This window comes from Sander vitreus, chromosome 20, assembly GCF_031162955.1.
Source record: "Sander vitreus isolate 19-12246 chromosome 20, sanVit1, whole genome shotgun sequence".
Taxonomy (NCBI): Eukaryota; Metazoa; Chordata; class Actinopteri; order Perciformes; family Percidae; genus Sander; species Sander vitreus.
This window is the reverse complement of record NC_135874.1, coordinates 22,458,049-22,477,949: the sequence shown is the minus strand read 5'-3', so window position 1 is coordinate 22,477,949 and position 19,901 is coordinate 22,458,049. Positions and strand designations below refer to the sequence as shown.

The following is a 19,901-nucleotide window of genomic DNA, read 5'->3' as shown; positions in this document are numbered from 1 at the left end:
TGTATAGCTAACAGTCCACAAAAACACTTGCGTTACCTTGTCCTCCCGGCTCGTTTCAATGCGCTCATGGGGAAATGACTCTAAAGTGAGAAGCGGATTTAATTTCCATCAATTCCCACTGTGTTCTACATAGCTAATGTACATCCTCTTCAGAATTCATTTTTCAGAATAAAGTAGTTTTTTTTATTTTACTTTTCCGGTTTTCAAAATATATGTAATACAACTACAACACACACCCTTTATAAACCTCAGGTAATAAAAATAAGGATGACAGTTTGAACAGCATGGTGTAGTTCTGATGAAAATAAAATTTTCTGAATAAATGTGATCTAAAACATTTTGAAAATGTCCTAAAATTGAAAATAATAATTTCCAAAATCCTAAAATGTGTGTTATCTTTACACGGAAACCATTTAAGTACATTTCGTATTTTAATTTTTGAATTGACAATTACTCCTCTCAGACAAATGCACAATGGTAGATTGATCTCTAGCATATGTTCCCAAATAACAAACAGAAACTATACTCTGAAACTGAAAATGCAATGTCATATTTTCAAGTATAGCAACGTGAAACAGAGGTGATGGGGATACTTTTGAGTCCAGCACCTCCTTTATCATTTACTGCAACAGTCTGTGTAGGGATACGTCCATACAGGACATTATCCATCTTCCCATTCAGCAGATGGTCATTTCGCAGGGGCAGCAGTGCCCTATTCTGGACACATTCCCTTAAATGTCCATTTAAGAAAGAGCACATTCAGTGTGGTTTCACTGACTTGAAGAGCCCTCAGCACATGTAGCTGCCTCTTTCTAAATCTCTGTCTATAGGCTACCTGTCAGTATGAGTGATGGAGGGAGATACAAAGCTGTTAACTGTTTTTTTTTTAGTGTTTGTAGGTGGTGAAAATAGCTTTTCAAATTATGTAAACCAGAACCTCTGGACATTAGGAACAAAAAAAATTACAGCAAGCACAATATGCTACCAACAATTAAGCTAATAATATCATAATCAATGCATAGCCTATAACATTAGCCTATATATTTATATTCTATTTATATGGTCTATACCTAAATTCGATGTGTGCATCTAAGTTACAGGAGCTGTAGTGTTTAAAATGGTCTTTATTTTTTACTTTTTAACATAGTCTAAAAAAAAATGACGCTTTGTAGGTACCGAAATCAGTTTCTTACTTGCTGTAAATTAGCTGTGGTTGATTTTGTAGCCTATAAGCAAAGAAGTAGAATGTTATTTATGGACTGTTTACATTTTATTGTGAAAGTATTGTTATTTGCCGGAACACCGTTTCCATGGAAACGAAAACAAAACGGCTGGCAGTGATTTCTCTATACACACTCAGCTCACTTGCGCATAAAGCACGATTTTTGAATCTGTTAGCTACCAGAATGGACTTAAACAATGTTAGGCGCGTATCCTCTGCAGGCTACCGGTTACGGGAACAAGCCAACGGTAACGGGACCAGGCTGATATCAACCCAGCCACCGGCGGACAGGACGCGCTACGCTAAAGGAGACGCGGTGACCGTAGAGCTGAATCCAGACAGGCGTGATCCCGTCAAACAGGACCAAGTGTGGAAAGAGATGGTATGGAGTGAAAGGAGAGGAGTGCGGGAATGGTGAGTGTGACTTTGGTACATATTCAAACTTTCTGACTTTAAATATGACTTCATTTCTATGATGTTGATTACCAACTAAAATCTTGAACTATAGCTAGCTAGTGAAGTTGTGGCACTTCATATTAGTGTATAGGTCATGAAATACATTGTGGTCCACAGGGAGAAGAACTGGAACTTCCTCAGGAACTATGATCAAATGGTAAGTCGAAATGTGTAGCTACATTTCACAAATTATGTTGAGATTCCTGTGAAATTGAGAACTATTTACCTCTCTAAACAGATTTTCCGGCGCTAAACCTCTGAGTAAATTCAAATGAATATGCTCTAATATTTTTTCATTTCACTCAATAACGCTAAAATGCACATGGGAAATTAGAAATAGCGCCCATTCTTATCATATTCTATACAGCACTGAGCACTGCAATATTTGACTTTTGAACGTTTTCACATCATTGTTCTTTTTCATCAACTTTGATTACTGTAAATTCTTTAGAATGGTTCATCCACTTGAAGTAAACATGACTAAATACTCAGTACAATGTCATTGACAGTATTGTAAAATGCATCCTATGTGGTAACTTGGTAACTGATGACAGGATTACTAAGTCTCATTTGTCCCTGATGGATTTAATGTCAGCTTTATCTGCAAGCCATTACACTGTACAGCTGAATGTTGCCAACAAACATCTGACCCCCTGTGTGTATGTAGGGGCAGCCGAAGTCAGAGGAGCCTTTACCCAGCTATGTGTCGCTCTTCTCTAATGACGTCCCCAACACCACCAACCAGATGTTTGGCAGCAGACTGTACACTCCGCTGGGGAGTGAACTGGTCAGACTGGACAGGCTGTTACTCTGGTCTGGAGGCCATCACAAGCGCAAGCAGAACCAGGAGATGCTGCCCTGCTAAGCCGCTGTGAAGACGAGTCACTTGTCATCCGCACCTCTGCATATCAGATCTTTTTTTCTTTTCTTTTTTTACCCTGGACTCTACAAAGCTGGGACTGCGCTGTCCTTATATGGAGCTTAGATGGGTTTGGCATGGTGTGGCACTCACCATAGCTCAGCCTAAGTGAGTTTAGATTAGATGTTTGGTTTGACGTTTGTCATTTTAATCGAGAGTAATTATTAAGTAAAAGTACAGACATCTTTCAAAGCCATATCAGGGAGGGAGTCAGGACTAATAAGAAAATTATGTTTGTTGTCCTACATCTGCTAATTTCCCAGATATGCAATCATTTATTGATTATATTGTACTTTATGTCCAGAATTGTACTCATTTATTCATAGATGACGATAGATCTGAGTGTTGTTGTCTGCGGCAAAAACATTTCTTTACATATGCAAAGAGTACAAAAGTGGATGTTGCAGAAATTTGCTCTCCAATAAAGACAGGCGAGAAGGGAAGACACCAGCAGATCAGATTCACGTCATCCGAGCTCCATCAGGTGTTTTAATCAGATACTGGCCTACTTGATAATCTAACAAGATACCTGATCAAATTTGGATGAGTGAAAGGTTGTATCACCACTACATTTCTGCACACTCAAATAGTGCTGCATGAACAAACAACAAACAAACAAAAACTAGCATACAGTTTAAAATCAGCTCCATCATAAGTAAATGTGAGAATCTTACTTGCTGATGCTATTAGAATATATCTTATTATATTTTTTTTTTTTCATTTTAAAATGCCTAAAATTGCTGTTACATTAATTACATGTTTGCCAGAAACATGGAATTATAGTCATTTCATTTGTGTGATCCTCACAATAACGTAGCTTACACTCATCTGCACTTTATGTGAGCGGCAGCATATCTCAGGTTGTTGTTACTGTTGTAGCTGCTTCAAAATACCATTCTGCATAGTGTTATGTTGTTATAAACCTTTTTGTCTGAATTTGAAGGAAAAAAATGTTGATCCCCGTCGAATTTGAAAAACTTGTACGATCTGGATCGAAGTCAATGTCTCATTTCAATAAAGATTTTGAATTTTAAAAGTCTGGGTGTACTGAATTGATTTTGTTATGTTAAAAGTTATAGACGATACCTCCTGTTTAATCAGTAGGCTACAGCAGACAAGAGTTTGCTTAGATAGCATAGTATTTGTGTTAACAGTGATTGGATGCTTCCCATCATGTGATTGCAGACTGTGTCCTTGTAGAGTAGCTTTCCAACATGTTGAACTGCGGACTCATTTAAACGAGAGAAGACAGGAAGAGAGAGAAACATCGCATGTTCTGAAATGAGGACTTCAAAAAGCTTCAAATACTTTGGTCTAACTGGCGAGCACAACAAGCCAATCAGGTTTCAGTGGATGTATGCGGAAGTGAGAAAAGATACCATAGGAAGATACCGCTACCAGGAAACTGCACAGAATAATAACCTTGCCTTCAAAATAAAAGTCTATCCATCTTTCTAAAAAGAACAGTTTAGGAAAGGTAGCTCTTTTTAGACTTGCAATAGATTCAAACTCCAGTGTTATTTCTTTCGTTTGAACCTTTACAACAAAGAAATATTTGGCCACGATTTCAAAATACGATTTACTTTCTTTTATTTGGAAAGTAAACAACGGAAAACCTTTCTAAATGCATCTACCTTCAGTACCTTGACACTGGTGACAGCGCAGCAGCAGCAGCAGCAGCAGCAGCAGCATCTGTTTCCCACTTTTAGCAAAATCCTGTGAGATCTGACAATCTAAAGCTCGCAGTGAGTTCTTTCCATCTCCAGACAATGCCGTCCGATATGTTGTTGCATGCCGCCAATTTCAGCACACTGTTTATGTGCATGGTGCTGAAGTTCCCGCAGATTTTTGTACTGATGCGAGCGAAATCAACGGAAGGAGTCAGCCTCAACAGTCTTCTCCTCGAGTTGATCGGGTATGTGAGTTTTTGCCAAATACTGTTATTGAGCTTTGAAATGTGCAACTTATGGTGAGAGGGAAATTCATTGTGACATAATAAGGTAAGGTATGCAGTGCGTTACTTACTATTATTCAAAGCTGGTGTTGATGTGATGTTGTCTTCCTGTTTCTCACCGGGTATAACTGTTGTGGAGAGAACCCCACCTCCAAACTCCATTCAAAATGTTTTTAATGTATCATGGCCTTGGTTATAGGTTAAGGCGCACATATCCTTAAACGGGAGCGTGCCTATGTTCTCACAGCCCTATGTTCTCACAGCCCTATGTTCTCACAGCCCTATGTTCCCACAGCCCTATGTTCTCACAGCCCTATGTTCCCACAGCCCTATGTTCTCACAGCCCACAGCCCTATGTTCTCACAGCCCTATGTTCCCACAGCCCTATGTTCTCACAGCCCTATGTTCTCACAGCCCTATGTTCCCACAGCCCTATGTTCCCACAGCCCTATGTTCTCACAGCCCTATGTTCCCACAGCCCTATGTTCCCACAGCCCTATGTTCTCACAGCCCTATGTTCTCACAGCCCTATGTTCTCACAGCCCTATGTTCCCACAGCCCTATGTTCCCACAGCCCTATGTTCTCACAGCTCTATGTTACCACATTTCTAAGATTTTTTTTCAAAATTAGGCCCTATGTTCCCACAGCCCTGTTCCGACAACCCTATGTTCTCACAGCTCTGTTACCACATTTCTAAGATTTTTTTTCAAAATTAGGCCCTATGTTCCCACAGTTCCCACATTTCTAAGATTGTTTTCCCAAAATTAGGCCGTATGTTCCCACATTTCCTTTTTCATAAATATGTATCAGATTATATCCCCCTAACCCTAACCCTCAAAAATGTTGTGGGAGGATAGGGCTTAAATTGAAGGGAAATGTAGGAACACAAGTCCTAATTTTGAAAATGTCCTAGAAATGTGGGAACATAGGGCTGTGGGAACATAGGGCTGACCCCCCTTAAATGTGATAAACTGCTGCTGAATCCCTAATTAATAATGGTGAAGTCAGCTAAACATCTTAACCAACTTTAATTTAAATTAAACGTTAAAAAACCTTTATTGCTCCACCAACCTCACTACCCCACTGCTGAAGAACAGCCTTAATACTGAGAGATTATTATTGGTGCGAGCACGATGATGTAAAGCCAGTTTCTTTTCTGGCTGAAGCATATAAAATAGGACATGTATAGATTGTCTGCAGGGAGTCCAGAGGCACACAACTGAAGCTATCTCTCATAACAAATAATCCCACTGTGAAGGCTTAACCCTAAACAATTGTGTGTTGTTTACAGAGCTGGGGACAAGGAAATGTGGCCCCAGTTAGGTCTGTTTGTTTGTCCTGTTTGTGTGAAACGGTGTAATGTCTGAGGTTAGGATCATCAAATCAACGCTGCAGGCTAGTTTATGTCTGGAACAGGAAGTATTGACACAAACAAAACCCTAGGAATAAATCTGCCTTCAAATTTACAGCCAGTATGGTTAATGGAGCTATCGCCTTACTATTTTATATTTTTGTAGGTTTTATAAAAATTTCACTAGAATCATATTTAGTTTGTGTCTGTACGGCTGTATAATTTGTCAGTGTCCTGTCTCTCCCCGGTGCCTGGCAGTGTCCGTGTCCTAAATGTCTCTACTGTGCTGGTGAGCAATATCCTGCTGTCACTGTGCATGCTACAGTGAAATAGCCATTAAAGCTGCACTAGGCATGATGTGTATGCAAAAATAAAAGTAATTTTATAAATACATATATTACATTGGCATAGATTTACACTGCCATCCTTAATGGTAATGCATCTCTGGTGTTGCTGGTGGAGAAAATATCTATTCACAGCACGTAGCCATTACACAATAACTAGTCTCGCTTTGCCAGACCTTCCTCCACAGCGCTCTCCTCAACTGCAGTCAGTTATTTATTGTATAAAACATCCCATATAGGCCTGGTGGGTGAACGTCAGCATGCTGTGTGCAGTTTACTGACACTGCCTTCCAAGAGTTTGGGGGTATTGTCAAAAAGCTACCAGCCATTTGACACCACAAGCATGTTTAAATGCCTTGTGCAGCTTTAAATTGAATTTCGTTTTGATTGTTTATCATTACGGCAACGTCAGCTGCTCGCATCAGTTTCTCAGCCATCACCGTGCCTGCACGTAGAAACCTGTGCACACCAGCAGCCTGTAAACATGTGCACCCAGCTGCATGTAAGCTTGGTAAGCAGGGTCTCCAGCTGTAGACACTCAGAAATTATTTCGCTAAAGACTACAAATAATTGGAGGCTGAGTTTGTTGAATCCCATCCCACTACATCGGCCGTTGCCTGATCTGTTGTTTTTTTTGCAACTCACCCAGTCTCTGCCGTGTTTGCTTTTGAACATTGCTTCAGTGTTTCGTCTAAATCAGTGCTTAACATTATAATACAATGCAATAACCTGACACCATCTGCTTTACAGGTATATTGTTTTTGTAACGTACCAGATGTACTATGACTACCCACCTCCGACATACCTGGAATATCCAATCCTCATTGCTCAAGGTGAGTTGCATGAGGGGTCATGTATTAAAAAAATTATTAAATGTTGTGTAATTATAATTTTGTAGGCAAATGTGTATTCTTTTCAGGTATTCTGTTGTATGTCTCTTTTTTAATTTAAACTCCTTAAAGGACAAATCCGGCGCAAAATGAACCTAGGGGTTAATAACACATGTACATAGTCGACCGTTCCGTGGGATTTGTGTTCATGCTAATCGAATGTGACCAGTTGTAGCGCAAACCGCTAATTAGCTTATAACGCTAGTGGTCGGGGCACGGGTAAAGTATACGCCGTGTAACCAGTAACCAGTAACATAGCTCAAGCACGGCGTTCGTCGTTCCACTGGTCGTGACTGTTTTCCCAAGATGGCGCCCGCCTGTAGACGTGAAAGGTACTGTCTTTATAAACTATCTTTTTAATAAACTGTCTTACAAAGTTCTCAATGCTTCGGTTTACATGTAGGGACCCTCATTATGCTACCGTTGTAGTGTGGTGCTATTTTGAGCCTTGTTAGTGGTGTAGAAATAGCAATTTCTTGTTACTTTACCAGTGCCCCGACGACTAGCGTTATAAGCTAATTAGCAGTTTGCGCTAAAACTGGTCACATTCGATTAGCATGAAAACAAATCCCAGAGAACGGTCGACTCAGTACACATGCGTTATTAACCCCTAGGTTCATTTTGCGCCGGATTTGTCTTTTAATTAGTATATTTTCCAATGCCTCATACCCCCCCCACGATCCCTGTCTAGAAAAAATAATTAAAGTAAGAGGTCAGATACAGTAACTTATAGTATCTTGTTATAGCAAAGCAGACCATCAAATTGACAATTGTACGTGTATGGTTTAATATTACACAGGTTTGACAGAAAATCAATAGATCATCCTCATGGTTGATGTGGGAAATAACTGATGTCATGTTCTAGTTTTACAGTAATCCCATGCAGTGTAGAAACAAATGACTTGACATAGGTCTCAATGGAGAGGGGCATTAAGTCACCTATGACATTTTATTGATCTCCATTTGTAACCTGCAGCAACCACCATAACAGATCACTCCTTATACTGTAGTCAAGCCCCTAGAGCAGCACCTGTTGAAGCCTGTTACTGGCATCTTAACAATAGAGGAGTCCGATATCTTACGTGTCTTTAGAAACTAGTTTGTAAACCAGAGATGTTAGTTTCTGGGTGAGTTAATGAGACGGTAAAAACTTCAGCAGGCAAGAAGTAGAGCGGTCGTCCGCTAAGCAGAAGATCGGTGGTTCAATCCCTGCAGTTTATATGTTTGATTGTCCTTGGCAAGATACGGAACCTCAAATTGCTCCCAAATGTTTATTTCTCCCAATGAGCAGGTGGCACTTTGCATGGTAGCCTCTGACACCAGTGTATGTACAATGTGTACGGTAAACGTTTGCTAGTGTTGTAAAGCACTTTGAGTGGTTGCTAAAAATAGAAAAGTGCCAGAGTTTCTGCAGGTTTCAAGTCAAATGTAGGACCTTTTAAGACCTTTTTAATGAATGAAATTTAAGACCTACTGTATATCACAACATCAGCTAAGTCCTAAATTCCGTTTTTTTTCATGCCAAGTATTACTAAACTTGCACTTCCCCATAGCCGAAGAATAACATACATTTTGTCTGTGGTACACTCCGAAAGAGACTCGTGCCAATAACACTGAAAGCTGATTGGCTGCAATATAAGTTGCACGTTGGTCTCATTTGTAGTCATAAAACAGCAAAATTATATTTGGACTAGCGAAGAAAGAACTAAAAAAATTAAAGGTGCAGTAGGTAAGACTTGTATATAAAACTAACTTTCTGTCATATTTGCTGAAACTGACCCTATGTTCCAGTAGAACTGCATGAAGCAGGTCATTAAAAAATAAAATCTGGCTCCTCTGGCTCCACCTACAGCCTGTAGTGTGATTTGCAAAAATCCACAGCTCCCTGTTCAGATACACCAATCATGGCCAGAGGGGGGGGTGTCCAACTGCGTGTCCAACTGCGTGTCAATCACTGCTCATGCACACGCATTCATTCTCCCTTGTGGGGGGAGGGGCTTAGGAGACCGTTTTGGGCTTTAGCAGCAAAGGGGGAGGGACTGAGAAGTTGTCGACATTTTTTGGCTTAAGTCCTGGATCTTCGCAATCCTACCTACAGCACCTTTTAAGACCAGTTTAAAATGATTTAAGACCTAGAACACAATACTTCAGTGAATTTAAGACTTTTTAATGCCTCAAATTCTGATTTTGAAATTTTAGACTTTTTAAGATCTCGCGGAAACCCTGTATATAAATGCAGTAAATTTACCATCGAGTGTCCCTTGAAATGAAAACCCAGCCCTGTGAAACATGCAGCCCACTGATCAAGGTATAACCTGCCCCGTGTCCTCAGATGCCATTCTTCTGCTCCTGATCCTTCACTACAACGGCAGCCTGCGGCACAGCCTCATCTACACCTTGCTGTATCCTTTCAAATAGAAAATGTTCATTTAATGTTGAAGAAAATCAATGACCCATTGGCCTTTGTTGATACCTGTCACGTGTTATTGCCTTAACGTAATGTGTTCAGGTTTGTTGGAGGTTGGAGGCTCCTCACTGTGGAGAAGTGGATCATAGATTTGGCTATGGTAATCATCAATCATAAGTCACAGTATGTTAGAAAGTGAGCAAAGAGAAGGCATGTCATCAGTCAGGAGTAATGAGCTAGAGATTTGAACAGACCTCATTGCACCTGGTGTATCTCACGGAGGCACGTAGACCTTATAAATGCCAAATGGTCTTGTTGGTTAATGAGATGAATGTGTCTGAAGTTGCATTTGCATTTAAATAGGTGAGAGCGGTGATCCTGCAACTGCTTTCCACCAAAAAGTTCAAGCTTTAGTGCGTAACTTTTTGATATGAATGAACGTCCGTTACATTCAAGCCGTTGCCAAATGAGTTGCTACAAAGCTAATTAAGACTATCAGCTCCACACAACTCTCTCTGTATTTCTCAGTACGGCTATGTTCAGAAATTGGTGTCGTCCGGCGACTTTGGCGCGCAGAAACTCAAGTGAAGATAATGACCTCTTCTGAAGAGTTCACCATGGTTTTTTTTTTTTAAATCCTCCGTGTCCTCCTTGACTACATAGCAACTGCGTGGAGGAGGGGTGGGGGTGAAGCGCGATCACGGAAGGCTTGTATCATGTGGATGCACCGACAGAATTGTTGTCATTACTTAGAATTCTTCATGGGGGAGACAGAAACTACGCACAATAGCTTTAAAAGTCCAGTGTGTAACGTGTTTAGTTTTTCATTATCAAAATCTGTGTTGCCCGTTCACGAACTTGTCCTTTTTTCATGAATATTTACCACCACCATAAATTCCAAGTATTCCTATTGGTTTGGAAGTTTACATTTGCATTTGCATGAACTGGGGTAGACGCTCCATATTCATGCTCCATCTTGAAATACGTTAGCCGGTAAGGGACATACAGGACATACTGCTCCGCCTTTTCGCTGTCACATGATAAACTCACAGGTGCTGCTAATGCTGCTCTTGGTATTGTAGCTTCCCGGCCCCGGCAAGTTTGAAGAAGGAAACACGAAGGACCACACGTATTCAAAATCCAAATTTCAGGAACAGGAGTCTTCTTCTTCGCCCAGAAAAAGAAAAAGGATATTGAAAAGAGCAAGAGACCGGCGTCATCAGAAAAAAGCGTGAAGGCTACCGTAGCTCTAATACGTACTTTGAACTGAGTGGCGCGAGAGAGTTGATTGCGATATATGATCTCAACGCTAGATGGGAGAAATTCCCACACATTGGACCTTTTAAAGTTCTCGCCGACTGCAGAAAGTGAAACTTTTAAGCTGAATAGTAGTTACACTGGTCATGGTGTTAGTCTGTATTCAGTCTGACTGTCCACTCTCTTCTCAGAGCCTGTGCACATTCATCAGTGCAGCCAGTAAATTTGCCCAACTGCAATGCCTGTGGAGGTCTAAGGATGCTGGACAGGTTAGCGCCCTCTCCTGGGCTATGGCTACCTACACATGTATGGGTGAGTATCACATACTGGACATGAAAACACAGTAGGCTTTGTGTGTTGCACCTTCACCTTTCCCAGTTTCTCAATACTGACATGTCAGAACAGGAATAACAAAAAATAAATAAAAAATATCTGGCTCTAATTAGCAACTGCTACACTTTGTTCACCAGCAACTTTGTCCGCCGTTGATGGTGGGAAGATAGCTATTCAGTGGGAGTTTTAACATTGAAAACGGCTGAAAATGACGCTAATACAAGCGGTGAGAGTGAACCAAACGAGTAGTTGCTGGCTGTAAAACCAAAACAATGAGCTGAAACATGTTAAAAAGCTACCTAGACCAGGGGGACTGCAGAGTAGGGTGATGATTATCTGAGGACTCAAACTCCTTTCACATGTAGGTTACACTTTAATTAAAGCTTTAGTGCGTAACTTTTTGATATGAATGAACGTCCGTTACATTCGAGCCATTGCCAAATGAGATGCTACAAAGCTAATTAGGACTACCAGCTCCACACAACTCTCTCTGTATTTCTCAGTACGACTATGTTCAGAAGATTGTGTCGTCCGGTGACTTTCCAGCGCAGAAGCTCGAGTTAAAGGACAAATCCGACGCAAAATGAACCTAGGGATTTGTTTTCATAATTAATCAATTTATGAGATTTCTTTCTTCTCCCTAAAGTACTGTCACTCTAATGTTTCAGTTCAATAATATGCATAGTACTATTTACTCTGCTCCAAATTTGACAAATCAGCAATTCCACGCTTCATTAATTAAATATTAGACGCTCGCTTTGATAATGAGCATGTCATTAACTCGGCTTCCTCTTTGTTCCAGCACGGATTTACACCACCACTGTGACAACTGGAGACATGCAGGGTAAGTCAAAGTGAATTACAAATGACTGTGGGATATATAGTATCCCAGATAGGAATGTTTTGTGACTCTATAAACATTTCAGAAGCAACTCTTTAAAAAAAAAAAAAAGATTTGTTTTCTAAATAACTATCATCATAGTTTAACATGAGTAAAAGGATTTTTTTTTTTTTTTGGTGGTCTGGTACTTTGCTATGAGGATAACTGCACTGAGAGGGACAGGAGTGGAATTCCATAAGGGAAGCTTGTGGGTGCTCAGTCAGTAGTATATATCAGTATAGTATCTGTTTTAAAAAAAAAAAAAAAAATGCTAATATGCTAGTTTCAATTTTCCATGAACGCATGGATGGAATATAAGACAATGGGCTCCTGGGCACAGACGTGTAAAAGCCCCCCCCCCCCCTTCTCCACAGGAGCAAGACAGCCAGACTGAAAGAGACATAAAACAGCCCTTTTATGTCTCTTTGTGGTCAGTCTTTAAACAGAGGCTGACCCACCTGGGCCTGTGTCCGGTAGGCTCGTTCAGTAATCTGTCCACACATCCAACAGCAAAATATTTTTACACAATATAAGAAAGTACTCAATCTGTATTTTTATTCCTTACTTGTCAAAATCCAAGGAGAAGTTAACCAGACTGCTGAAAGAGAGAGGCATTTTTTTTTTTTAAATTGATGATCGCAAGTATTCCGGCCAAATTTACACCTATAACAGGAAGGAAGTAGTGTCATAGACATGGATGAGTTTAAAATGTGTTTACATGGTCCAAATAAGTTATTTCAACAGTTTGGGGCCTCTACCTTTTTGTCTTTTTCCATCTGAAAAAGTGTCTCATGATTATTATTTTTTTAGAGAATGAAATAGTCAATAAACCTTGAGGAAAAAAAAAGAAAAAAGTGATCATTGTAAGCTCCTGGCACACCAAATGACATTCACTATAGCACCTTTTTAACTTGCACATCCTCAACTCATCACTTTGTGATGTCAAAAACTACATCTTGATGTTAATGTGTCCGAATCCTCAGTAACTTCTTATACATAGGTATCTTGGATTTTAATCACATTTGTCTCTTTGTCACAGTTCTGGTGCGGTTCATCGCCATGACTTTGCTCAACATGTGGGTGCTGCTCACTGTGCTCTACTACCAGAGACACAGCAGCAGGTCCAAGAAAGAGGACTAAGCTGGACTAAGCTGTCCTGTAAACCTGCAGTTCACTCCCATGTCATCCAGCTCTGTTCACAGCCATGACTAAAATGAAAACGGTTATGTAAGAAGCTTTTGTAAAACTGACACATAAAATGTGCTTTTTGTATTATTACCACCGTATTGAACCCACATCTTTTTATAACATTCCAGTGACTGAAAATCTTAAGACTTAAGCAGAGACCAATGCTTTTTCATACTGTATGTGACCAAATGTATTGTTAGTAGATAGAGCAGCACAAGCATATGAGATCTTACTACTCAGAATGAGAAATACTGTATTTTGAAAGCGTTTATAAGTCCTTTTCTGAACTATTTTAATAAAGCGAACATTCTATCTTCTGACATTGAGGTAATTTCAGTCTCGCACATTAAAAACTCACCAAGAAAATGAGCATAGTTCTTGTGCACCTTTACAGAATTATAGCTTCCAAGAGATTTATTTTTAAGACAGAAAAATAATCCAAAACCAAAAGGCACATCCATGTCTTTATTGTTGACGTAGTTATTATATAGCTGTTTGGTAGCAAACATGCAATCTGGATGTAGAGCCCTTAAATACAAAGTGGACAAGGCTGTATAAATAATATAATGTGCACTGTATGGCATGTAAAATATATATACTGTGTATATTTATATGTATAAAACATGCTTCTTAGTTAAAGGAGAGTACTCAGTACACACACTCACACGCACACAAATAGTTACTCTCCACCTGCTATTTAAGCCACATACACAACAATGTGCCCAAACTCAGAGTTTGGTTACTTTTAATACAAAAATATCAGGACAAACACCTTTTAGATAAAAAAAAAAAAAAACTTTCAATGGAATAGTGCTGCTCAGTATTTTGACCCTTGGGATATGATTGCATACCTTCATTTTTTCCTGCTTCTTATTGGTCAATTCTCCTCAATGACTACAAATTACATTTCTGACAGGTGAAGGCCTGTGGGTGACAGCACTTAAAGTGTGAGGCCTGAAAAGGCAAACACATGCAAGTCCACTCAGAGTAGTTGGTGATGAAAGGGGGCTTCAGTCAAGTATATTTGGATAGAAGTAATACAATGCCTGCGTGTCGTCTCTGGTAAAGCCCAGATGTACATTCAAACAACAAAAGGAGCATAGCTCGGATCAGAAAAGCATTAACGGTTGCACCCCTTGAATTCAGTAAACATTAACCCTCATAACTGACAGTGCAGGTTTGAAAGATTATGGGATTGTGATGATCTCATGTCTGGGTCCCCATCTAATGCCATTCAGAGCAGGATTATGTTCACTTGTAACCGTTACTGTAGTCATACAACGACAAACTGGTGATTCAGAGCGCGCCGGAGTCAGAAATCTGAATAAGAGGCACTCAAGGAATTATTTGCTCAAATTCTGAAGGAATCTGACACTCCTTCCCCCCCACCCCCCCGCCTTGCAGACTTTCCCAGAAGTCACAGCTGGTTTGCTTAAGTACCTTATTCAAGTTTCTGTGACCCGTGTGGACATGCACCTGAAAGCAGAATCGTAGGAAGCAAGAAGCTACAATCAATATGTTAAAGAGTCTGAATGAGCCAAAGTACAGATACTGTATCTGGGATCAAGTTCAACAATCTTAGCTGTATACAGCCAACAAATTACAGATTTTACTATCTTCTGAGTGTAGTGTTCCCCATTAAACCCTTCATATTGTTCACAATCATTAAACACAAAGATGCCTTTTTCTTTATTTGGCCACGAGAATCCCCAGAGGTGGTGAGGAGGAATTGAGAGTTTTCCTGTTGGGTCCTTCAATCAGACAGTGTGTCCTGGTGAGAAGTGTTGAGGTAAGTGTATCCCCTTAATGCCAGCCCTGGGTGGGCTTATAAGAGCTCTCTTCTGTTCTGTAGGAGCCGAACGAGCTGCTCCAGCCCCCAGAGACACTTAATTGCTCTAGTCAAGGGCCCAAGAGAAGACTCCGGCTAATATGCTTACAAGCCATCCAGCTTGGTGAAAAGATCACAGGTGTTCAGGTGACTTTCATAGGCGTCGCCGCTCTGAGTGCCTGGGAAAGAAGTTCAACAAAAAGGATAAACAGACTTTGTAACTCTCACAGGCTGAAGCACGACACAGGGTGGGCTGTGGAGAAGTGATGTGGAGTTCAGTGTGCTGATCTGCAAACGAAGCTTTGTGTAGTCTTTGATTTAGGAGGACACACACCCCATCACCATGACGATGCGCCACATTCTCAAGCAAGGTTAACTGGGGGAAGAGAGAGAGAAACAAATGCAAGATTAGTCTCAGCAAATACCTCGACTATCAGAGGATTACAACAGGTCGTGTCCTCATGGAACATAAACAACACTAAATCGAGAATCCTGTACAAATCACTTGTACTCACTTATTTCACAAGGTTTCGGTCTTCAGACCTTCACCAAGAAAAGTTTCTGAATTTCTGGTTTCTTCACAGTCGAGATCGCAGACAATCTTTGACATCGGTCCAGTATTAAGCGAGGTCGCTGCAGTGGGCAGCGGCGAAACAAGCTACAATGTCAGTTTTGGGGCAATTGTCCAGCTTGTATTTACCTTCACGAAAGTGCTCGTTTTGCCACTGACAGGTTCAGATTAGTATTCTAAGTGTCTGACAACATTATGGAAAGGATTTCTAAGGAGGTTGACCTTTCTGTTGAAGAATAAGATCCTTTTTTTAAACAGAAAAACATCCGCGAAATTGCGTTCGCTAAACCCACCAGACTCCATGTAAATAAACAGTAACTTTAGTGTTGTGAAATACACTTCATTCAAAGTCGGCAGAAACTAAATACAATTATTAAAAGCTGTTTTGGGTCGTCTTTGCACCAACCATCACAACTCTAATTTTGGTTGAAATAAACACATAGTTTACAGATTGACATGTGAAAATATGTTGGCTCTATACACGCTAAAAGTATTGCTTTTTTAAATGGAGTCTGGTGGGTTTAGCGCTAGCGACTTCAGAGCCGTTTCTGGTTAAACAGAAAGGTCTGAAAGAGGTTTTAAAAGGTCTATCTCTGAAGGGATCCTTTCCATAACGTTGTCAGACACTTAGAATATTAATCTGAGCCTGTCAGTGGCAAAACGAGCACTTTTGTGAAGGTAAATACAAGCTGGACAATTACCCTATTAACTTACATTGTAGCTTGTTTTGCCGCTGCCGACTGCAGCGATCTCGCTTAATACTGGACCGATGTCAAAGATTGTTGTTCCCATCAGTCACTTAGACCCAAAAACATAGGAAAATAGGTTGAAAAAAAAAACGGTAGTTACCCTTTAAGTAATTTTATTGCAAACAATGATAAAGTAACAGAATTTTAAAACAGAGGAGATCTTTTTTACTTAAGAGAAAAATGGTCTATAACCAGACATTTGTTAATGTTCAGCCTCTAAATAAATTAGGGCTGCACGATATGAGGAAAATATGCGATGTTGTCGAATATCGCGATAATGCCATTACTTGCGATAAAAAAACAGATATGAAAGTGTTCTCAGCTCTGCTGCTTTCAGTATTCTGCTACAATACAACACATTGCTTGTTGAATTTAAAACAAATAAAAAGGAAATCATTTCCAAAATGATTTTCTTTAACAAATAGGAAGCTTGAATTGAATATAAAAGGCATCACAAAAAAAAAAAAAAAGAAGGACTTTAAAGTGCAGTTTACTACTGATATTTTCTTTCAACTAACACAAAAATAATCTCAGTCTTTCGAGATATGTTGCGTTTATTGTGAGAGTTGATATCGCGGATAAAAAAAATAAATAAAAAAAAGATATATTGTGCAGCCCTAAAATAAATTATAAAAAATTTAAAAAAAGGGAATACGTTTCAGTTTCAACACAGAAGCCAATGTATCTGCCTTTTTCTTTAAACACCCAGTGGTAAGGTGATCCAAGCTATCAGGTGAGCAGCCGCAGAACCCCAACAAGCACATGCACTGGGACCGACATACAGTATGTGGACATAGCCCGCCACCACCACTAACACTACCACCACCAACTGACAACCAGGGCTGTGTCTCAACATCAAGTGCAAAAAGACTTTTTGGTTGTTAAGCACACATACACACACGGAGTCGTTTACAGGGAAACATCTGGGCAAAGGAAGAAGAAGAAGAAAGGGTGGGAGAAGTCGTCATTTGTACCAGAGTTCACTGTGGGATTCTTCTCGCCTCGTTTTGAAGCCATTTGACCTGCGAGGGCCGAGGTCAGAGGACATAAGGTCACGATGGGTGAGACATGTTTAAGGACCTTTAACAGCATTATGTGAATAAAGAGCAGCATCTCTTTATCCTCAGCAGCTTCAGAAATATAAAAAGTTTTGTCTCGTGTAGCTGTGGTCGGCTACCGCTCAAAAACATTATGGGCCTCAAGTTTTTTCAAGAAAGAGAATAAGCAGCACAGGGGCACTGAGATTTGATTCGTTAATATTCAGATTGGATTTCTTTCCCTTTTCTAAAATCACAGCAAATTGGGACAGTAGCTGTGTAAAATTGATGCCCTGTGGAAACTGTGTTCCAATGCCACTGAAATCAATGCACTGCACAGCACACACTGCACACAGTGTTACCATATGCGGTCCTCAGAAATGAATAGAGGAACAATCATCATCGACATCATCCAATGCCCAGTGCCAGTCGTGAAGACCAAAGTCCTCCAATCTGAAAGGGGAGATTAGTTTTGATGGCCAGGTGACAATTACTGCACATACAAACTGGTATCCAGAAATAAAGTCTATTCAAGTGTAGGGTTGGCTACTGTTCTCATTTAACAGAGACTGTGGTGTTATGTAAGATATCCTGAGACACACAACGAAACTGAGCAGTGGGAAACGGACTCTCATTCTCCGCAGGCTCATCATGTATACGGAGAACAAAGCGCCACAGCCGCTTGCTTTCTCACACTTCGAAAAACACCTCTGAATTCTAGATACAAGGACAGGTTTTATTCTCCTCTACAGGAACAGCTCCACTGCATAAATATAAACTGTGGGGTTCAAAACCATTAGCTTTCATACGGGTTGACTATAGAAATAGCAATGCTGCTTTTGTTAGATTAGATGTTAGAATAGATGAGAACGACAGCAGCATAAATTGGCCAGGAGCAGTGTCAGGTAGAGGTGTTGAAATTAATCAAATAATCGATGCATCGAATCGTGGACATGGTCGATGCTGCATCGATAATCGGCCGGGCCATAATCGATTATTTCTGTTTACATTTTAATATAGGCCAAACAACATTTCTGTTTACATATTCTGTTAGGTTTTGCACATTCAGGAAGTGCCATGGGCTCAGTGCTGTAGTTTTATGTATCCAATTTATTTAGTATTAGAGCACTGCAGAATGTTTTGTTTTTGTAGCTTGAGAAGCTATGAATTAAATATCCTACATGGCTTTAATAGAAAAATGTATTTGATGCATCGAGATATTGAATCGAAGACATGATAATCGCAATCGAATCGAAAGATCATTGAAGATTCACACCTCTAGTGTCAGGCCAAAAGATTATTTTGCAATATTTGTTTTTGCATTTCCTCTGATCCATAGGAGCAAACCAGTGTAAAACTGATCACTTAATGTTGCATACAGTATGTAATGTGTACAATTTGACCCATTATACCATTCCAACTCTAGCCTATTCTTTGCCACACTGAAGACCTCCTTCATATCCCAACATTTCATACAAACTGGAACACATCAAACCTATCGGGTGCCAAGACTTTCTTTTAAGCTTGTCCAAAAAGCAGAAACTGTTCAGACATCATCCCTTTTCTGTTTTGCTACCTGCTCTTGCTGGTGGGGAGCTGTCGACTGGTCCTCCTCATGGACTGGCTGGGCTGGACCTTCATGGAAGCGCGAGGCGAGGAGCGTGCAAACTGCTCTGGCGGTGGAGGCTTCTTGGGAATCTTCTTGACCAGTCGGTTCACCCACTTCTGCTGCTCCTCCTGAGACACGGCCAGCAGCAGCAGGTTCTTTGCTGAAGACACGTCGTAGTTCACTGGTAGTGGGAGAGACGTGCAACTTTTAGTTACAGTCTTTAGTTGTCAATATTTTTGACATCCTAAAGCATGATTTATGGTTGTGGGGAGGCTCCACGCAGAGCTTTGGCCGTAGCCTACGTAAGTGGCCTGAAGTTTATACTTGTGTGTGCGTTGATCTCTTTAAGAGAATAGCAGGGCCGGCATGTGTGTGTGCGTGAGGAGCGTGTGGTAGAGCGAGTGAGAGTGACGGCGATTAGCTTCAGAGCGAGTACTGACTCTAGAGTCATAGTGAGAGAAACAAAGTGTCTCCCCTGTTCTTTCTTAGCCTCGTGAGACTGTCCTGATCTCGCGAGCTCCAGTTTTCCACTCGCAGATCAGTCTGGCATCTTGAGACAAAAGATTTGGAGCTGTTTGCCAAACGACCGACCAATCAGCGTTGGTTTTGAGGCGGGTTTAGACTGGATGTTTTCTACAAAGATAGAAAGCTTAAAATGATCCCAAACTCGTTTTCTCTCGCCTGTCTCTTCTCTTAGACCCTCGCTATTTTCGTCTTCCTTCATTTGTAATCTGGGCCGTCAGTCTTGTGTCCACAGAAGCGTCAACCTGTTGTGTGCGCTAGTAATAATCCTCCGTGCGGAAACACAGTGAGCCGTACAACCTTAATTACATTGATTGAACGAAGCTTCGAGTCAAAGAATTTTGCTTCGAGGATTTTTTGTAATCAAATTATTCGAGGAATCG

At 40.5% G+C, this 19,901-nt stretch overlaps 4 protein-coding genes across 10 annotated transcripts in view; 2 read left to right on the top strand and 2 right to left on the bottom strand.

The window, feature by feature from the left end:
* Positions 1-132, bottom strand: part of LOC144535047 (CAP-Gly domain-containing linker protein 4) — a 34,896-nt gene extending 34,764 nt beyond the window's left edge. For all 4 annotated transcript variants that reach the window (XM_078277299.1, XM_078277300.1, XM_078277301.1 and 1 more), the window contains exon 1: positions 37-132. The gene's annotated coding sequence lies outside the window, so the exon portion shown is untranslated. The remainder of the gene's footprint in view (positions 1-36) is intronic.
* Positions 133-1,316: 1,184 nt separating this feature from the next.
* cimip5 (ciliary microtubule inner protein 5) lies at positions 1,317-3,627 on the top strand. The gene is made up of 3 exons (XM_078277363.1): positions 1,317-1,636; positions 1,796-1,835; positions 2,346-3,627. Exons 1-3 carry the CDS (start codon positions 1,407-1,409, stop codon positions 2,541-2,543), a joined length of 468 nt encoding a protein of 155 aa, XP_078133489.1. The 5' UTR covers positions 1,317-1,406; the 3' UTR covers positions 2,544-3,627.
* A 615-nt stretch (positions 3,628-4,242) lies between these two features.
* On the top strand, positions 4,243-13,292 carry slc66a3 (solute carrier family 66 member 3). Its single transcript, XM_078278321.1, has 7 exons — positions 4,243-4,512; positions 6,998-7,080; positions 9,470-9,539; positions 9,647-9,704; positions 10,993-11,113; positions 11,937-11,978; positions 13,054-13,292. The coding sequence occupies exons 1-7, from the start codon at positions 4,367-4,369 to the stop codon at positions 13,152-13,154; spliced, it is 621 nt and encodes a 206-aa protein (XP_078134447.1). The 5' UTR covers positions 4,243-4,366; the 3' UTR covers positions 13,155-13,292.
* Positions 13,293-13,313: 21 nt separating this feature from the next.
* rock2a (rho-associated, coiled-coil containing protein kinase 2a) overlaps positions 13,314-19,901 on the bottom strand; it is a 47,870-nt gene continuing 41,282 nt past the window's right edge. The window contains exons 31-34 of one of the 4 annotated variants that reach the window (XR_013503687.1): positions 18,964-19,177; positions 17,750-17,840; positions 17,325-17,372; positions 13,314-15,406 (exon numbers count right to left, since the gene is read on the bottom strand). Coding sequence is in view for 3 of the 4 variants with exons in the window: in XM_078278318.1 (XP_078134444.1) it covers positions 17,762-17,840; positions 18,964-19,177 (293 nt within the window). In the remaining variant the exon portion in view is untranslated. The remainder of the gene's footprint in view (positions 15,407-17,324; positions 17,373-17,749; positions 17,841-18,963; positions 19,178-19,901) is intronic. The other 3 variants (XM_078278318.1, XM_078278319.1, XM_078278320.1) reach the window with 3 other exon arrangements.

Coding starts and splice junctions, on each gene's coding strand:
- slc66a3 (XM_078278321.1), top strand. CDS start 4,367: ATGCCGTCCGATATGTTGTTGCATGCCGCCAATTTCAGCACACTGTTT. Junction 7,081..9,469: donor TCCAATCCTCATTGCTCAAG/GTGAGTTGCATG, acceptor CCGTGTCCTCAG/ATGCCATTCTTCTGCTCCTG. Junction 9,540..9,646: donor AGCCTCATCTACACCTTGCT/GTATCCTTTCAA, acceptor TAATGTGTTCAG/GTTTGTTGGAGGTTGGAGGC.
- cimip5 (XM_078277363.1), top strand. CDS start 1,407: ATGGACTTAAACAATGTTAGGCGCGTATCCTCTGCAGGCTACCGGTTA. Junction 1,637..1,795: donor AGGAGAGGAGTGCGGGAATG/GTGAGTGTGACT, acceptor TGTGGTCCACAG/GGAGAAGAACTGGAACTTCC. Junction 1,836..2,345: donor TCAGGAACTATGATCAAATG/GTAAGTCGAAAT, acceptor GTGTGTATGTAG/GGGCAGCCGAAGTCAGAGGA.